Genomic DNA, 17,968 nt, shown 5'->3' with positions numbered 1-17,968 from the left:
ACTGCACACCTCCTCCTTTGTCACAATGTTTTCCAATCCGGTGAAGCAAACTGTCCAATTAGAGCTGGGGCCTCCGGCTTCCATCTTTGCCGACGTTTAATTAACATGCTCTCTTGGCAGCTGCTGACAAGTTCCAGAAACAGGTTGTAAAGGGTTTTTGTCTTTACCCAGCATGGAAAATGAGGGGTGTTACTTCGCGGGAACATGAATAGGTTGCATTTCAGCTCCCTCCCCTCCTCCTCCTCCTCCTCCTCCTCCGGCCCCCTCCCCTGGCAAAGGGAGTGAAGGCCTGAGAGTGTGTGTGTGTGTGTGTGTGTGTGCGTGCATGTGAATAGTGAGGAGGGCAGGGAGGGTCGGTGGCAGGCAGGGGGGACCCTGCCCTCCCTTTCCCCTCACCCCTTCTTCCCTGGAGTCTTTGCTCCTCAAAGGGTCCACACTCTGCCTCTTCTTCTCCAGGTGGCATGCTTTTATGTCACCTGTCACCCCTCCTTTAGCCAAGCTCGACCTCGCCGTGTGGATTCCCATCCCTGGGTCTCCGCCCAAGCTGTGGCTTTGCCGGCTTTCTGGTGAACTCCTATTCAGCCTCCCAAACCCTCCCCAGGTGACCCGCTCTGGGAAGCCTCCTGGGCACTGAAGGCCGGTCAGCGCGGATACTGGGTGCCAGGTGGTCCCCCAGCTAGACGGCGAGGCCCCTGAGGGCGGGAACTGTGTGTTACTCCGTCCAGGGTGGTGGGCAGGCCTCGATAGGCGATGGAAGACCCAGACTGATGAAACTGTCCTCTGCTGTGGAGGGCAAGCGGGGCTGGCCTGGCAAGGAGGGAGAAGGGAATGGTGGCGGGAAGGAGGTCGGCCCCTAAAGGCCCTCCCTGCCCCGTGCCCTGGAAGCTGGGTCATGCTGGGGGTTCAGGGGGCATGGTGGTCTCACAAGGGTCGAATTTTGGGGGTGGTCGGCGTGCAGTGAGGAGGGGCTTTGGGGATACGCCCAGGCCCCAAAGCTGCGCTTTGCCAGGGGGCTCCAGGCAGCAGCAGGCTCCAGCACCCCAAATTCCTCCTCAGCACGGAGAGCAGCTCAGGGTGGGAGGTCTGGACAGGGGCAGGGAGCCCTGTCCCTTGGGTCCTGTTCACCCTGAGGCTGGCCGTTAGGGTACTCACACCCATTTTACAAAGAACACGGTTTATTCACAGCAGCTGCCCTCCGCACATAGCACAGAGAGGCCTGGGGGCTGGGGGCCTGGGGCGTGCAGGCCGAGAGCTGGGCAGGGGGCCGCTGGCCTCCAAGTGGTCACACAGGACAGCTGAGGTCTGTTTCCAGACCCAGCACCTCCTCCAGCCTCCTCTTCTTAGGATGAGGCCACGAAGAACCCCGGCGGCGGGCCTCCTGCAGCGGGAACCTGGCTTGAATGCTCCCTTCGTCTACACTTCCTCCTTCTCCAGTCTCAGGAAGGCCCCCTGGGATGAGGGGGGCAGCTGGGGGGCGGCTCCCTGGGCCAGGCCAGCAGGCCGATACCGCTCCCTTTGTCCTTGTGTGCCCAGCTTGGCCAGCACCGGCTCCTTCTCTCACACCAACACAGTCAGTGGACCCTGCAAGGGAGAAAGCGGAGGGCAGGGGCCGCTGTCAGCTCCTGCTGTAGGCCCTCGGGCACCTTCCCTTCGCGCGTGGAGTGAGCGCTGGGGCCACTGGTCACGGCCTCATTTTTCTCTCTCCTTAACATACCCGTGTCCTCTCCTGCCAGGACATTTAGTCTTTCGCCCCAGACACAGCTCTTCCCAAACTCCTGCCTCCAGGAGGTCAAATAATGATAACAGGGGCCATGACAATGACCTGGAAAGACCCCAGTGCATCCACCTGCCAGCTCTGTGGCCTTGTAATCCCGAACCCCTCTCTGGGCCTTCATTCCCTTGTCTATCGATGGGAAGGAAGTGCTCTGGCTGGTGTGGCCCAGTGGACTGAGCGCCAGCCTGCGAACCAAAGCGTCGCCAGTTCAATTCCCAGTCAGGGCACAGGCCTGGGTTGCGGGCCAGGTCCCCAGGAGGGGGCATGTGAGAGGCAACCACACACTGATGTGTCTCTCCCCTTCTTTCTCCCTCCCTTCCCTCTCTGAAAATAAATAAATAAAATCTTTTAAAAAACAAAGGGAGGGAAGTAATTGCGCCTGTTTCTCTCAGGGATCTCTGGAGGGTTAGATGCAAAGAAGGACGAGGGCTAGGAAATGTGAGTTCATAGAAATGAGAAAGGAAGGAAGGGTGTTGCTGGAGTTGATCAACTGAGTAGAGCCAGTCCTGTCTTCTCTACTTTAGTAAATGAGACCCAGTCTCTGGGGGGAAGAGACCCTCCAAGTCCGGCGGCCAGTAAGCAGCAAGCCCAGCTATTCCCTGCGGGCGGTCCACATCTCCCTGAGTCTGTCTAGGATGCAGACAGCCTGACTGAGCAACTCTCCCACCAACCCCAGCCCGCCCACGCCACCCCAGGCAGAAGGATGGGGGACGCTCACATCCTCATTTCTCGGGGCTTTCTCTTTGCCGGTGTCATCTGATCCCCAGGGCTGGGCACCTCTCCCCCTGGGAGAACCTGACAAGCCACACTCATGCTTACCTGTCTCTCACCTGCTCTGGGAGCCTAGGTTCTGATCTGATGGCTTGAGGGTAGAGTCCTCAGGATGTAAGGCTTCGTTCTTAGGTTCCTCGGGCACCTGCAGAGAGAGGAGAAAGCTGAGAGCTCTGCCCCAGGCCGGGCTGGCGGCCCTGGTGGAACGTGAGCAGCCTGGGCGAGTCAGGAGTCGCACATGGTGTGTGGCGAGCGCCACCTAGCGATCACCATGCAGATTGCGCGCGGAGGAGCAGGGCCGCCTGGCACCCTGGGCCCCGCCCCAACTTCACGTGCGCCACTGTCCAGGGTGCTGGGACCCTGCCGGACCAGAGCCCTTGCCCCGCTGGAACACTGGGAAGGCACTGGAGTGAAAGGGACAATGACAACGTCCTAAATGCGCTCAAGAGGCTGGTAACCCAGCCTGGGGGGTGGGGTGGGGCGCGGGATTGGGCTGCGCTGAACCCCCTTTTGAAAGGTGTGCGGTGCGTATTCTGTGACAGGGAGTGGATCCCCTTGGGGACGTGTCTGTCAGGGAAACCGCCCAGAGGCCAGGGAAGGGGACAGACAGCGGACAGCTGGGGGACAGACTGCGGGCGTGCACTTTCTCCAGCACGGACTTCTGTTACTCAAAAATGACTGCCGCTGCGGGGTTTTCCGCAGGGAGAAGTGTGAACCTAGAATAGATCACCGTGGATCTATTCCAGGTGATCTATTCTTTACCAAGCAGCACCGAACATCTGACGGTGGGAATTGATGGCCTTTTCTTCATTTGTTTCGAGAGCGTTAGATCCGCGTGGTTTGTAATCGTGGCGTCTAAAATAGTTTGGGTTCTGACTTTAAATATAGCATGCAAATAATTATGCTGCCAAGAAAGTTTATTAAGAATTAATAACACGGAACACTTCTTATGAGAAATAAAGGGAAGGAACGGCACACCCAACTGGGTGTATAACATCTTCTCAGCTGTGTCAGAAAAAAAAACCTGGAAGGAAATATACTAAAAAATATTAAGGGTGCTTGAATTAGGATAATGGGATTTCTTTCCATTTCTCTTTATGTCCAGATTTTCTTTCATGAGCTTCTATTCATTTTATAATTTAAAGAAATAATTCAGAGGCCCTGGCCGGGTAGCTGAGTTGGTTAGTGTGTCGTCCTGATAGGCCAAGGTTGTGGGTTTGATCCCTGGTCAGGGCACATACAAGAATCCACCAGCGAAAGCATCAACAAGTGGACAACAAACCTTTTTCTCTCTTTCTCTCTTCCTCCCTCCCTAGAGTCAACACGTGAAATTAAAAGACAATTTAAAGGAAGTGATTTAAACAGGTGTATTCATTGTGTACATGACACTGGTTTAGGGTAGACACGGTGAAAACTGCCCCCAAAGACCTGGGGATGGCTTTAGTGCCACACAGCCACGTGCCAGGCAGTGCTGGGCAGGCCACACCTCGGGGCAGGGAGAAGCACAGGAGATGGGAAGGACCCTCTGCCCTCGTCCACCACCCAACACAGGCAAACACCCCCATCACGATGCGGGCGAGGTGGTACTGACCGACATCACGGGAAGCCCCCATCACGGCATGTTTTAAAAGATACCCCACTGTTTTCGGCTTCCACAAGGACGTTTTCCAAAGTGGGTTTCTGTATGGGCACCCTGGCCCCCCTGGCCCCCCTGGCCCCCCTGGCCCAGAGACCGAAGGAGGGAGCTTCCTGTCACAAAGGCAGCGTGGCCCCCGGCAGGGGCTCGGGGTCTATGTCTGAGCTCAGGCTTGGGAGGCAGACATGCCCCCACCCTGAGGTTTGGGTTCCGGGGGCAAGTCCCCAGGGGATGCTGATGGGGACCGTGCTTTGGGAATTACTGCTCTAGATGAAAGCCTGCAGCCCTCGGGAGACGCGGACACCCGGATGAAGGAGCAAGGTGAGGCAGCCTCTGTCTCCAATCCTCAGCCTCTGTTCCCTGTGGTGCCAGCCCAGTGGCCATGCATGCGTGGGGTCTAGGCAGCGGGGAGGCCACTGTCCTGGTGCGGGGGATGGGCCCGTGGAACTGACCTCCCAGTACACGGCATCCTCAAAGCAGTTCTCTTCAGAGGGCTGTCCCCAGATGGGCAATTTCAAAATGCATCCTAAAGGAAGTTGGAGGTCACAAGAGGTCAGGACCTACTTCCTCTCTGTGCACCCAGCACGTCCCCAGTCCTGCGGTGTCAGGGCAAGACAGAGGGTTCCTGGTAGCTCCCAGCGGGCCCCTGCTACAGACGCCTGGGTTCCTCAACCACCAAGCCCCACATTGGCCCCACCTTCTCTGGCCCATCCATTCCCACTTACCCACGATGACACCGCCCCCCAGGGCCATGGCCAGGGACACGAAGATGCCTGCGGCCTGGAAACCGCCCTGAGTGCTTGCCGACCAGTTAGAACCTTCAATATCAAAGGCATGAGCCAGCCTGAGGTGAAGAGAGGGGGCAGGTCAGGGCCCCACAGAGGGGCCAAGGAGCCAAATGCTGCCACCCCATCATAAATGTGAGCGGGCACCAGTGTTCAACACACCCTGGGCCTCAGCCTTCCCATCTACAAAATAGGAGCATTGAGCAGACAGATCAGCTGGTCTCAGCCTCCTGTGGAAGGACGAGGGTGGGCAGAGGGGCCCGTGAAAAACAGTCTTCTGGAGACGGGGGGAGACCGGGATGGAGACACAGTCTCGGACCCCAGAGGCACAGCAGTAGGGGGAAACGAAGCTCCCCTCCCCGGCATCTCCGCCATACTTACCCTTCCCGTCCATACACGGATGTGGTGGCACAGGCTGCTGTCACAGCACCCACAATGCCGCCTATGATGCCAGGCATCCCGTGCAGGTTGTGGATGCCACATGTGTCCTGGATCCGCAGGTGGGACTCCAGGAACGGCTGCAGAGGGGAGACGGGTGTCATTCAGGCCTGGAGTCCTGGCCAGCCTGCCCGGGTGATCCCAAACCCAGAGACCCAGCCTCTTCTAGTCCCCGGCCCCTTGCCTGGGGCCCTCACCGTCAGGTACACAAAGCCCAGGGTGGAGACGATGCCGCAGATGAAGCCGACGATGAGGGAGCCGTAGGGCATGAGCATCATCTCCGCGGCCGTGCCCACGGCCACCCCGCCGGCCAGCGTGGCGTTCTGGATGTGCACCTGGGTGGGGTGGGCAGAGCAGGCAGGACCTCAGCCCTCCCTGAGAGCAGGGGCCAGAAGGAACTGAAACACCCATCCTGGTGGTATGGTATGAAGGGTGACACGGTGTCCCCACAAGCCCCCCGGTGGGGTGGACTGGACATCAAAGCAATGTCCCTCTGCAGGTGTGGGCTGGGCAGGTGCGGGCAGGTCTAAGAGGGCTGCAGGCCAGTGTGTGGCAGAGGAGAGGTGTCCCGGCCACCCTGCCGGGCAGGCCTGCCGCAGAGCTCAGCCCCGAACAGCTGCCAGCCCCTGAGGCTGCAGGAGGAGGAGCGGGAGGGGGGCCTAGCTCTTCTAGAGCAGCCTGCTGGACAGCCTGTCCGAGAGCCCCGCCCTGGGCTCTGCTGGAACCCAGCGAATCATTTCTGCCTGAGACTCAGTTTCTTATGACCTTTCAGCTGCCTGCCTCGCCGAACTGCTGGTGGGCTCGGAGATTTGTGCACACCCGCACAGGGGCATGGGTGGTCACAGCCGCACCTCTCCCCAGGGCCCCACCGCCTCACCCCCTGCCCCTGCTCACCATGTCCAGCTTGCCCTTCTTGTGCAGGGCGCTGGACAGCGCCACTGAGGTCAGCACACAGGCTGCCAGGGAGCAGTAGGTGTTGATGGCCGCTCGGTGCTGGGCGTCTCCGTGGTCGGACACAGCCGAGTTGAAGCTGGGCCAGTACATCCACAGGAAAAGGGTGCCTGGCCAGGCCGCAGGGGGCCGGTGGGCCCGGTGGGGGGGAGGCGTTAGTTGGGTCCTTCAGCTCCAGGGATGTCAAATGACTCCCACGCCCAGCTGTTCTCACCCCGTCACCGTCCTCGTGCTGGGGTCTCTCCCTGAGGCCTTCCCTGCCTTGCTCGCTGCCTGCCTCCCACTAGCCTCCCAGTCAGTCTGCTCCAGGAGGTCGGCCCTGACCCCACACCCGGGCCACATGCCTCTCCCCCCACTCCCACTGCGCCGTGAGGGGCAGACTTTCTCTCCACTGGAGGGAGATTATCTGGTGGCACTGTCCTCGCTTCCGTGACACTGTGAGGAAGTCCTTGAGTGTCTAAAGAGACCAGAGTGGGAAGTAGGACCACACCCCCTGCCTGAGCGCCATCCCGGGTACCGCTGTGTCTGCCCTTCAGCATCCGGGGGAAAGCCCGGGGGGACTGGCCGAGCGTCTGGGATCTGGGGAGGGTTCCTGGGTGACCTCTCTCTGTCCCGTCCCCAAGGGGGGCTGACAGCCACCCCCCAGACCATGGGACCGTAGTGGCCTGAACTCTCACCCATTCTGGGGGCCCTCGGTCATCAAGGTGGCCCTCAGGGGTTAGGGCCGCTCTCACCGATCATGGCAAAGAGGTCTGAGTGGTACACGGGACCGTTCCGCTCCTTGCTCTGGGACAGGTTGGGTCGGTAGAGGATCCAGGTCACCGTGAGTCCAAAGTAGGCCCCGAATGTGTGGATGGTCATGGAGCCGCCTGCGTCCTTCACCTTGGGCACAAGGGGCCTGTCAGGCTGGGACAGCTCCCCCCGCCCCCTGCTGTCCACAGGTGGCATTGCACCGTCTCTGACCTGACTGGTATTGGATAGAGCCTGGGGTCTCCACAGACCCACCCAGTGGGAAGGGGAGAAAGGAGAGATCCCTGAACCCTGGTCACCCTCACCCGGGTCCTGGCCCTCGCGCACTCCTGGCCCAGCACCACCCATGGAGCTTACCGTGACCCGTATTCCTGCACCCTCCCGCACTCCTTGCCCTCCCGCCTCCCAGCTAACTTCCCACCGTCCACCCACCCCCACCCTCCTCTCCTGGCCAGAGGGTTCAAGTTTCTCATTTACAAGGGGGTGCGGGGTGACCGTAGTGGCCTAGCAGGGCTACCTCAAGGATACACCTGGACCACCTGTGTGAAGCGCCTCACACTCAACAGGTGCTTCACTGACTCAGCTTTCCTCCCCGTCCCTCTACACCCCGTCTCTTCAGCCTCCTGCTCCCCCCCTCAGAGCAGTCTTTCGGCGGGGCACGCCCAGCCAGAGCAGGCCACGCTCTGCCTAAGGTTGCAGAGCTGGCTGACACAGCCCTTGGGCACTTCTAGCTGCGTGGCCTTGGACGGGCCCCCTGACCCCTCTGCGACCCAGCTTCCCCAATCTGTGCAATGGGGGTAATAACTGTGCTGGTCTCGGAGAGAAGCCACGGGAAATACGCCCAACCCACCGCTGCTCCCACTTCTGAGGCGGAGACAGTGGGGTGAAGAGGGTCAGGAGATTTGCCAAGACTGGCCCCCCCAGCCCTCTCTTCCTCTGACCCCCATCCTGACCCCCGGGCACCTTCAGCAGGCTGAGGAGGATGAACTCGTTCACTGAGAAGAGGGTCACTTGGAAGAGAGTCATGATGAGCAGCTGGATGGGGCTGACCTTGCCCAGAATCGCCCCAAAGGCCACGCAGACGGAGCCCACGCAGAAGTCGGCGTTGATGAGGCTGTGGGGAGACAGGTCCATGGACTGCGGTCTCTAGGGGCCATTCCCTCCCCCATGTCCGCATGGAGGACCCAGTGCCGGCCCCCGGACAGGGGACACTGAGGCGTCTCTGCAGCCTTAAACTTAGGGGCAGGAAGACCTTCCCTGCGGCACGTGGACACTGTGAGAACTCCCATCCTGGAGACTCAAGGAGCAGGAAGGAGAGAGAGAGAAAGTGTGTGTGTGGGGGGGAGAGAGACAGGCCCAATGGATCCTGGTTGGATGAGGAGGAGTGGGCTCAAAACCCAAGGCCTAGGCCCCGCCCCTCCAGGGCCCGCCCCTCCAGGGCCCCGCCCCCACCACTCACTTCTCCACGCCCACGAGAATGTAGCCGTTGTGGAAGGAGTGAAACCAGCCCTGCATCAGCACTGCCCACTGGATGCCGAAGGCCGCCAGCAGGAAGTTGAAGCCCACGGAGCTATAGCCATAGCGCTTCAGGAAGGTCATGAGGAAGCCGAAGCCCACGAAGATCATCACGTGCACGTCCTGGAAGCCTGCAGGGAGAAGGCGGCCGGGGTAGGTAACTGCTCCCGCTCTCCACCCTCACCAGGGCCTTGGAAATTGGGGCCGTGCTGCTGGATTCCACCCCGGATCCGGGACCTTGCCCCCTCAATCCCATTCCACCTGAGCTTGGCCCCCAGATCCTGCATTTGCTGGGTAGACGGCTCTGGACAGTCACTTAGCATCCTGGGGGCTCAGCAGCCCCCTTCGAGATGCTCACTCACAAATGCGGAGATTACATTCAGTTCTGTCTGCGAAGCACCTCACAAGGTGACTGTGCCATCGCAGATGTCCAAGCCAGGCAAGTGTCCTTGTCTAGTGTGACTTAGGCACACTGTCGCTCTGAATCCTGGCCCAGCGCATCTGCGAACTTGCTGTGTGACCTGGACGAGCCACGTCCCCTCTGAGGGCCTCCGTTTTCACCACGATAACCCTGAAGGTAGAGCCATCTCCAGCACTCGCCCAGAATGAACGCTGTATGCTCCTCCATTCCCGGGAAATAACAGAAGGCAAAGCGTTTGAGAGGCAGAGACAGTGATGCAAGGCATGAACGAGCCTGCCGGTGTGTCACCGGGCACAGGGGCCGGCAGGAAGGGGTCCCACGGGCCAGATCTGGGACCGGTCTGAGCATCGACATCCTGACGAAAGGCCATGAGGGAAACCCTGAGGTTGCAGGGAAGTTCTGTGGCTGAGAGCAGAATGCCGAGGGCCCGGTGTGAAATGTGGAATGAGCTGAAACTGGGAAATCGGCATTTTCACAGCAAAAGTTCCCTCGGTGGGCGCTAAGTCCGGGGAGCTATGCTGATGAAGAGCAGGACATTTGCATGGACTTGAGTCTCTCCATAGAGTGCTGAGGAGTCCCAGGGGAGGGAAAAAAAACCCCAACACAACCAACGACAGCAACCCAGTAACTAGACAGTGGAGAAAGTGGGCAGCAACTTGGGTGGACGATCGACATTAACATCACTAATGAAGGGTGGCTGGACACTGCGCCTTCAGATGTGACACTCTGAAGAAGACATACACCTGGATGGTATTCCGGCTGAGGAAGCACAGTGCCAACCTGCTCGCGAGGCAATGAGGGCAAAGGGAGGAAAGTGCCGTTCCAGAGGGGAGAAGCTAAAGTCGATAGCCATGTCCAGACTGGATCCCGGATTTGGCGGAGGGAAAGGTCGGTATTGGCAAAGTTAGATGGAAACAGTAGAGGACGGTATTGTCCAGTGCAAACGGATGAGCTTGATTCATGTGGTTTTTGAAACAGAATACCTCTACCGTTAGGGAATATACGAGAGTTTTGCCATGGCTGGTGTGGCTCAGTGGATTGAGTGCCAGCCTGCAAACCAAAGGGTCACAGGTTCAATTCCCAGTCAGGGCACATGCCTGGGCTGCAGGCCAGGACCCCAGTAGGGGGTGCACGAGAGGCAACAACACATGGATGTTTTCTTCTCTCTCTCCCTCCCGTCTCTTCTCTAAAAATAAATAAATAAAACCTTTAAAAAATATATACAGGAGTAATTAAGGCTCCTGAGCTGTGACGTATATCTGACCCTCAAAATGGTCCAGAGGAAAAAAAGTGTGTATTTGCATGATGTGTAGAAAGAAGGGGAGGAAACGGCTCTTTCGGAGTTAAAGAGTATGCACTGTTCTTTGGACTCTTTCTTGTTTTTGTAACTTTTTGTGCATTTTAAACGATCTCCTAATAAGTTAAACAGGAGTGGGGAGGCACTGTGCCCTCCTGTGTCCCTCAGCCCCACCTGGATGACTTTCCCGCAGAATGGCCAACATCTTCCCTTCCTCCAGATTTCAGCAAAGTGTCACTTTGTCACAAGGGCCTCCCGGTTAAAAGTCAGTCCCCTCCCTCGTGGCATCCCTCTTCCTTCTTTATAGTTTGCCGTTGGGTTGGTTGGTCAGGACCACTAGACTCTGAACCGCAGAGAAGGTGAGGCCACGCCTGCCTCGCTCACACCTCTGAGGATACCAGGTGGGCTCTTGACAGGGAGCCATGAAGGAAGGAGAGACCATGGCACTCCAGTTAGCGGCACTCCGATGGGCTGGCTGAGCGGCAGTCAGGGAACCCCGGGTGGGGGTTCCCCGTCAGGGGAGGCCCCAGCCCCATCTCTAGTCCAGCGCCTCCTGCTCACAGCACCCAGAGGCCCAGGTGGGCACTGCTGCCTGGCTGGGGTGTGGGGCAGCCACGCTTCTGCCACAGCTGCCTTGCCCTGCCCTGCCCAGGTGGGGATCTGCCATGCTCTGCCTGCTCTGCAGGCTTCCCTGAGGCCCAGGCCGCAGCCACAGGCTCCTTGGCTAGCAGCCCCCTGGGGGAGGCTGAGGAGGGCCGGCACACCTCCGGGAGGGGGCAGGGGGGCGCACAAGCTGATGCAGGAGAGCTGTGGCCTTGCCCCCGCTCTGCACTCTGAGCTTCTGCGGGGGCACCCGAGCGGCTTCACACAAACAGCGGCTCGCTCCTGTCTCACGCCATGTGCCGCTGATGTCGTGTCTTGCCAGTCCCCTGGTTTGTCACGTTTCCTGCTGTCGTGGGGAGACAGAGCTAATGCATGTGAAGCCGCCTGCGTGGTGTTACAGTTATTCTCGGGAGCAGCCGGTGGGCGACAGACTGGGGGAGGGGTGCGAAACAGGGTGGGGGTGTGGGACCCACTCACACTGCAGTTCCAGAAGCCAGGAGGGGAGCTGGCAGGAAGGCATGGGCGCTGGCTGGGAGGGCAGGGGGAAGGCCACAGGGCGGGGGTGGGGGTGAGGGGCAGTCAGGGCAGCTGTGGGGACACAGGGCCGGCTGAGTCGGTGGGAGCTGGCATCTGAGACCCAAGAGGGCGAGCCTGCAGGGAGAGCGGTGAGTCGGGATGGGAAAGCCACAGAAGTGGAGTGCTGGCCAGCCTGGAAGCCCGAGGAGTGGACCGGGAGGGCGCAGGCCGGGAGTGGGGAGGAAACCTGGGAAAAGGCGGCATCTAAGAACCCTTTCCAGGAGAGGGGTGTCAGCTGTCTGATGGCACAGAGGGACCGTGAGCGCAGGGGTGAGACTGGAGGGGCTGGCAGGCACCTCGCTGGGGAGGTGTTTGCGGGCTCAGGTCTGCCTCCCTTCTCCCCGTGGCCTGAGAGCAGGGGCAGGGGCCCTTCCTTCCCAGTGCTTCCCCCCTGCCTGCCCCCACTCCCCTGTCTTTCTCCCTGCCTCTAGCCGTGCCCTGACCTGTCTCTGACCCTCCCTGCAGCTGTCTCTTCTCCCCCATGCCCCTGCCTCAGACACCACCCCAATTCATTCTCTTCCTTCCTGTCCCTTTTCCCCCTAACTGGTCCTAACCTACAACCCAAACGCAGCAGTGTATCAGTTGGTTTCATAAGGTTCGCTGCTCCCTGAAGTGCTTCTTATAGTGACACTTCGAAGGTCCAGACGGCGCGAACCAGAAGGGAGGTAACCTCTCTGACCTGCTGTGCCTTCCCCGTCCAGTGGGGGGAGTGTGACCACTCGGCAACCCCCCTGAGGGTTGGGTTAGGTCTGGTCCGGCTTAGGTCTGGCCGCGCAGCAATTGCTCCACCCTGTTAGCTACCATTTCTCTTTTTCTCTTTCAGGACTGACCAGCTTTGCATTTGTTGACCTGGCGACTTGCTGAAGGCCAGTGGAAGTTGGTGAGACGCCCCCTCCCCGCCCTCTCTTTCCTCAGAAAGAGGGGGTGACTCAAGCAGCCCAGCCCAGAACCGACGCGCTCCATCGGGGTTCCCCGAGGGAGCCGCCACCCCTGAGAGCGGCCACAAGGGGGCACCAGTACACAGCTGTGTTCACTCTCCAGGTCCCCACCTGCTCCGACCCTCACTCTTCCCCGCCAAGACGAGTCTCAGAAATCTCCAAAACCCGAAACAAAGTTTCCCACGCAGCTGCTGATAGGCCACGGCAGCTCCCGTTCCTCTGCTGCACACGCGCAGGAAGGGTGCCTGCAGCTGCCTGGGCCCTGCCCCTTCCATTCTTTGCAAGGCAGCCCCTCCATTCTCCCAAGGCTCTGTGCCCGCCTCTCCCACACCTCGGGGCTGTCCCCAGGCCCATGCCGTCCCTGCACAATCTCCTGGGGATGGAGTCAGGGGCTGGCCATGCCACAGGAAGCCCAGGAAAGCAGCTGGGCTGTGGCGGGAGGGCCTCGCTCCACCCCTGCAGGTGCCGGGGACTGTCTGAGCACTTTAGGCAAACGCCTAACCTCCGTTTCCTGCACCACAACATGGGACCAAACACACGCCATTCCTGACAGCACTCCGCATGCAAAAAGCACTTGTGAGTGGGGACAACCCGAAGGCATTGAAATGCTATCCGAGTTGAACCTGACATTCAGGGAGATGTGCCTCGGTTACATCTCTAAAGAGATGCTGGGCCTCCACTTAAATACCTCCAGCGATGGAACTCATTTCCTTACGAGGAATTGCAAGGCCTGCATTTACTGGCCTTCACTGTCCTACAAGGGACCGGCCACCTTCTGTCTTTCTGGAGATTCTGTGCATGAAGTGACACCCCCACTTTGCAGATGGGCGTAGGGAGTCTCACAGTGATGGCCCCAGAGCTGTGCGATTCCACAGCCCAGGTCACACCGCCCTCTGCTGGTGGGAAAGCTAGTCGTTCGTTCAATGGAGCTGAATCTGAGCGAGGAGCAGGTTGGCTGCCTGTCCTTCAGGCTGTGTCCCCTCCGACGCGGCCTATGGCCCCACAGACCCGGGAGTGCCAGCCCGTCGTGGGCAAGCGTGGCGGTCAGCATTGGTGCCCACAGGGCAGGCCTCGGGGGGCCTGTGTGACCCAGGGTCGGGGCAGTTCTTCCCACCCCTGAGTCCTAGGGCATCTGTGTTCAGTGCCTTTCTAGTAATTGTTCCTCATGAAGTGAGGGTTCCATGCCCAGCCCTGTCCCCCACCAGCCTTGCCCCACCCCCGTAAGGCAGGTAGGTCCCTGTTATTTTCATCCCACAGGTAAGGACAGAGTTTCAGCAAGGCTGGCAATGGAGCCACCCCCCAGGTGATCGGCAGAGCCACGAGAGAAGTCAGGTCCCGCGATCCCAAGGCCTGCTCTTAATCACAGCACTTGGATCCCCGAGAATTTGGCGATGCCCCTTCTCCCTCTCCCAGCCGAAGGGGGCCCCGCACACCTCTCCTGGCAGCAGGTTGGGCAGGTCCACACGTGTCCCTGCGGCCCTCGACAAGGACAGTATGGAACAGCTGGACGGACAAGGGAGCCCCGGTCCGCCACTGGTTAGTGGCCAAGATGGGACTCTGTGAGGACATCGCTGAGGACTCTCCGACTGGGAGGTGGTGGCCCGGGGATAAGTTCCCCAGGTGGGTGAGTTTCCCTGTCACTTGTTCACCGGCGGGGGTGGGGTGGGGGGTGGGAAGCACTTTGCACTTCTGGCCGTTTCTCCAGCGTGATGCCCTGGGCCCCGCGAGCGCCCGCGTACGAGGGGCGAGGCGGGGAACAGAGGCTGTGCGAGGCATCTCCTCCTCCCGTCGCCCTCGTTCTCAGCCGCCAGGCGCGGGGTCAGAGATGGATAGGCTGGGCGCGCCGCGCCGCAGGTGGGCCTGCCGGGCGGCGGGACTTACTGGGGTAGCGGTAGTAGAATTCATTGTCCATGTCGCCGCCGGAGACGTTCCGGCTTCCCTTTTTCTCGATCCAGTGGGCGTCGGAATCCTGGTCGTAGCGCACGAACACGCCAAAGAGGACCACCATGGCCGCCTGCAGGAGCAGGCACGTGAGCGGCAGCCGCCAGCGGAGGTTGGTGTTCCAGGCCATGCTGCCGGGGGCTCCTGGCCGGGCGGGCTACGGCGGGAATTGGGCGCTCGGAGGCGGACTGGCTTTTATAGGGCCGGGGCAGGGGCGGGGCCGTCTCGGCAGGTCACCCAGCAGCCGATCCAGGTGCCGCCCGTGCGCGCGCGCGCGCGCGCGCGCGCCCAACCATTAGCGACGGTACCCACGGCCAGGGCTCTCCGGGGAGAGGGGACAGAGGTGGGCGCAGCGACCGACCGAGAGGGCAGTGGGCCGGGCGAAGGCGCCGCACCTCTGCGGGACCCCTACCTCCCGGACGGCACTGCCTTGCCCGCTTTGTTCCCTGGAACGGAGAAGAAAAGGTGATGCGTGTGCCTCCCGCCGAGATAGAAAACGGAGCCATTCCCAGACATAAATGGCTATCATCGTCGCTGGCACGGGCCCTTTCTTTTTGTGGTTGCAGAATTCTTACAGGGCACCTGCAGAACCAGGGGAGGCTGAGGACCCGCCACAGCCAGAGCGGAAACACCTCAGTGCGCGGTGGTGCCCGACTGCACTGTGGGACAGGAGCAGATCAGTGGGGAGACTGGTGAAGCCCAAACGGAGTCTGAAGTTCAGTTAGTAGCCGCAGGCCCACCCGCGTTGGTTTCTTAGTCGTAACCAATACACACTGCTTATATAAGATGTTAACAGTATGGAGGTATCCCTGGCCCGGCAGCTCAGTTGGTTAGAGCATGGCTCTGTTACATTAAGGCTGCAGGTTCAATCCCTGGTCAGGGCACATACAAGAATCAGCCAATGAACGCATGAATGCGTGGAACAACCACCTCATGTTTCTCTCCCGATATAACAATAAATGGCAGGGGGGTACACAGGGACTCTGTACTATCATTGCAACTTTTCTGTAAATCTCAAGTTATTCCCCAAGAAGAGGGTATCAAGGAAAAGTCGTATAAAAGATTTTAAGAAGGGTTTATGAGTTTCTCACAATCACTGAGCGACGACCCGGATTGACCTGTTGGTTCATGTGTGGGATCTTGAGCTAACTCTGGAATTTGAGTTAAATCTATGCTTAGTCTGTATTTGGTCCAAACAAATCTGGTTTTCTAATTTTTCTTTTAGAAAAAGGTACTACGAGTATATTGTAGAGATTTGGGGGAAAAACCCCAGAAAAGGACGAAGAAGAAACCAAAAGGCACCTGTAACCACCTGCAAATCACACTAGTTAGAGAGTGTGACCGTAACGCTGATGTATGGCCTGCTTTATTTAATATTTCATAAGCATCTTCCCACATTCTTCTTCCTCTACAAATCTTTTTTCTTTTTAATCCTCACCGGAGGACATTTTTTCATTGCATTTTTTTAGAGAGAGAGGGGAGAGAAATATCGACGTGAGAGAGAAACATCCCATCAGTTGCCTCCTGTACACGCTCCAACTGAGGATCCAACCCGAAACCTACCTATGTGCCCTGACCAGGGAGCGAACCTGCAACCCTTTGGTGCAGGGGACAACGCTCCGACCCACTGAGCCACACCAGCCGGGGCACGCCGACATCGTTGTAATAGCAGTAGACCATGCTTTATCTGGCCAGTCCCTTCTGCCGAACGATGAGGTAGCTTCTGATATGTTTGGTATAGTAAATAACGCTGTCATCAGCATCCAGGAACACCAGTCTTTTCCTAGAGGCAGTGAATTCCTAGAGGCAGAACTATTTGGAGACGTATTTCTAGATTCCCCCGGAAACAAGGCAGGCACCTCCTGCCGGCGGCGCGAGTGAGGTGCCCATGCCTTTCCCCCTCGCCAGTGCTGGATGTGAAACAATGGTTACCGGTCTGGATCCCGGATTTGTAACAGCTGCAGACGCCACACAGGACGCTTGGAACCGAGCCCTTGATCAGCGAGCAGGGAACTCGAGTGGGGCCCCAGGGCGCCAGCCTGGAGCACTAGGGGGTCCCCACTTCCCTGGTGGGAGAAGCAGCCCGCCCACTTCAAGACGCAGCCAGACACCGCAAGGACAGTGCCGGCACGAGGGGCTGTTCAGCAGGTGCCTGCTGGGGCCAGACCCTTTCCGAAGATCCTGATGACCCATGACCCTTTGGGGGCGATGTGGGGGCCATTCCCAGAGAGGAAGAAAGCGAGTCCTCAGGGAGGCTGAGAACGTGTTCACCAACAAAGACACCGGGCTGTCTCATCTCACGAAACCGAGGAAGGCCCGATTCCTGGTGTGTGTGCTCCGTCCAGAGAAAGACATGGAAGCAAAAGGGTGGTGAGTGGAGGGGAGGGAGGTGAGGGGCTGGGACCTTTGGGGATGATGTAGGTGGGGGTCCACCGGCCTTTGGAGCCGTCCAATGCTGAGGAGGTGGGGTCACTCCTTGAGGAGAGAGGTGATGTCTGTCTGATTCATGACTCTCTGCCCGGTGCGGCTGCGGAGGAAGGAAAGGATGAATGATGTTCTCTGCGCACCTACTATGTGCCAGGCACTGTTCTAGGTGCTGGGATGTACCAGTGAGACAAAGAGGCAAAAGGCCTGTCTTCATGGAACTTGAATTTGTTTTGTTGGGGGGGTGTTGGGGGAGCGATGTCAAAAAGAAAGCAGATGGGTCAGTAAAGCGTGTAGTCTGTTAGAGGGTGGGAAGTGCCATGGAGAAAAATGATGCCCCCCCCCCATGTTTGTACAATACAAGAGAAGCACGAGTCATTTGCCCCCTGGTGGGTATAGCAGAATCAAGCACTTTCCTTGGTCGTTGAGAGTTTGGAGGACACTGGAGTGATCAGGGTGGGCTTCATGGAAGAGGTGACCCGATGCAGGATTTGCAGGGCAGATAAGAAGTGGATCTTCCCCCGTGGCTGGTGTAGCTCAGTGGATTGAGAGAGGGCCTGTGAACCACACGATCACGGTTCGATTCCCAGTCAGGGCACATGCCTGGGTTGCAGGCCAGTTCCCAGCATGGGACTCATGAGAGGCAACCACACATAGATATTTCTCTCCTTCTCTCCTTTCCTCTAAAGATAAATAAATAAAAATTCTTTTTTAAAAAATGTTTTATTTATTTATCTTTAGAGAGGAAGGGAAGGAGAGAGGAAGAGAAACATCAATGTATGGTTGCTTCTCATGCATCCCCTGCTGGGAACTCGCCCCTGCCAGGAACTGGCCTGCAACCCAGGCATGTGCCCTGACTGGGAATCGAACCGCGATCGTGTGGTTTGCAGGCCTGTGCTCAATCCACTGAGCTACACCAGCCAGGGCTAAATAAAAATTCTTAAAAAAAAAAGAAGTGGACTTCCCTCTCTGCTCTTTGTCTTTTTTTCTCTTGTCCACCCACCACGGGAGGAATCCAGGCCAGCTCCTCACCCAACCCCATGATTCTGATGACCATCTGAAAGCTGTCATTCTGGGCTGGCCTCTGACAGCAGGGTTCAGGAAACCAGCTGTTCAGGTTGGCAGGGTTGGGCAGAGGTTTCCCCTGA

The 17,968-nt window shown here is 58.7% G+C and overlaps 1 protein-coding gene across 1 annotated transcript; it reads right to left on the bottom strand.

Annotated features, from left to right (window-relative positions):
- Positions 1 to 1,157: 1,157 nt before the first annotated feature.
- Positions 1,158 to 14,581, bottom strand: RHCG (Rh family C glycoprotein). The gene is made up of 11 exons (XM_037053639.1): positions 14,337 to 14,581; positions 8,565 to 8,751; positions 8,069 to 8,219; positions 7,090 to 7,237; positions 6,299 to 6,465; positions 5,602 to 5,739; positions 5,348 to 5,484; positions 4,907 to 5,025; positions 4,634 to 4,707; positions 2,594 to 2,690; positions 1,158 to 1,581 (listed from the first exon to the last, which is right to left on the bottom strand). The coding sequence occupies exons 1-10, from the start codon at positions 14,524 to 14,526 to the stop codon at positions 2,601 to 2,603; spliced, it is 1,401 nt and encodes a 466-aa protein (XP_036909534.1). The 5' UTR covers positions 14,527 to 14,581; the 3' UTR covers positions 1,158 to 1,581; positions 2,594 to 2,600.
- Between the last annotated feature and the right edge of the window lie 3,387 nt (positions 14,582 to 17,968).

This window comes from Sturnira hondurensis, unplaced genomic scaffold, assembly GCF_014824575.4.
Source record: "Sturnira hondurensis isolate 20B ecotype Veracruz unplaced genomic scaffold, ASM1482457v3 Scaffold0007865, whole genome shotgun sequence".
Taxonomy (NCBI): Eukaryota; Metazoa; Chordata; class Mammalia; order Chiroptera; family Phyllostomidae; genus Sturnira; species Sturnira hondurensis.
Note: the sequence above shows the minus strand (reverse complement) of the source record. Positions and strands in the feature narration are given on the sequence as shown.

Excerpts from the sequence above, each read along its gene's own strand:
- RHCG (XM_037053639.1), bottom strand. The coding sequence starts at position 14,526 with ATGGCCTGGAACACCAACCTCCGCTGGCGGCTGCCGCTCACGTGCCTG. Across the intron at positions 8,220-8,564 it reads ATTCTCGTGGGCGTGGAGAA|CCTCATCAACGCCGACTTCT; the intron begins GTGAGTGGTGGG and ends GTCTCCCCACAG. Across the intron at positions 5,740-6,298 it reads AGAAGGGCAAGCTGGACATG|GTGCACATCCAGAACGCCAC; the intron begins GTGAGCAGGGGC and ends CACCCCACCCAG.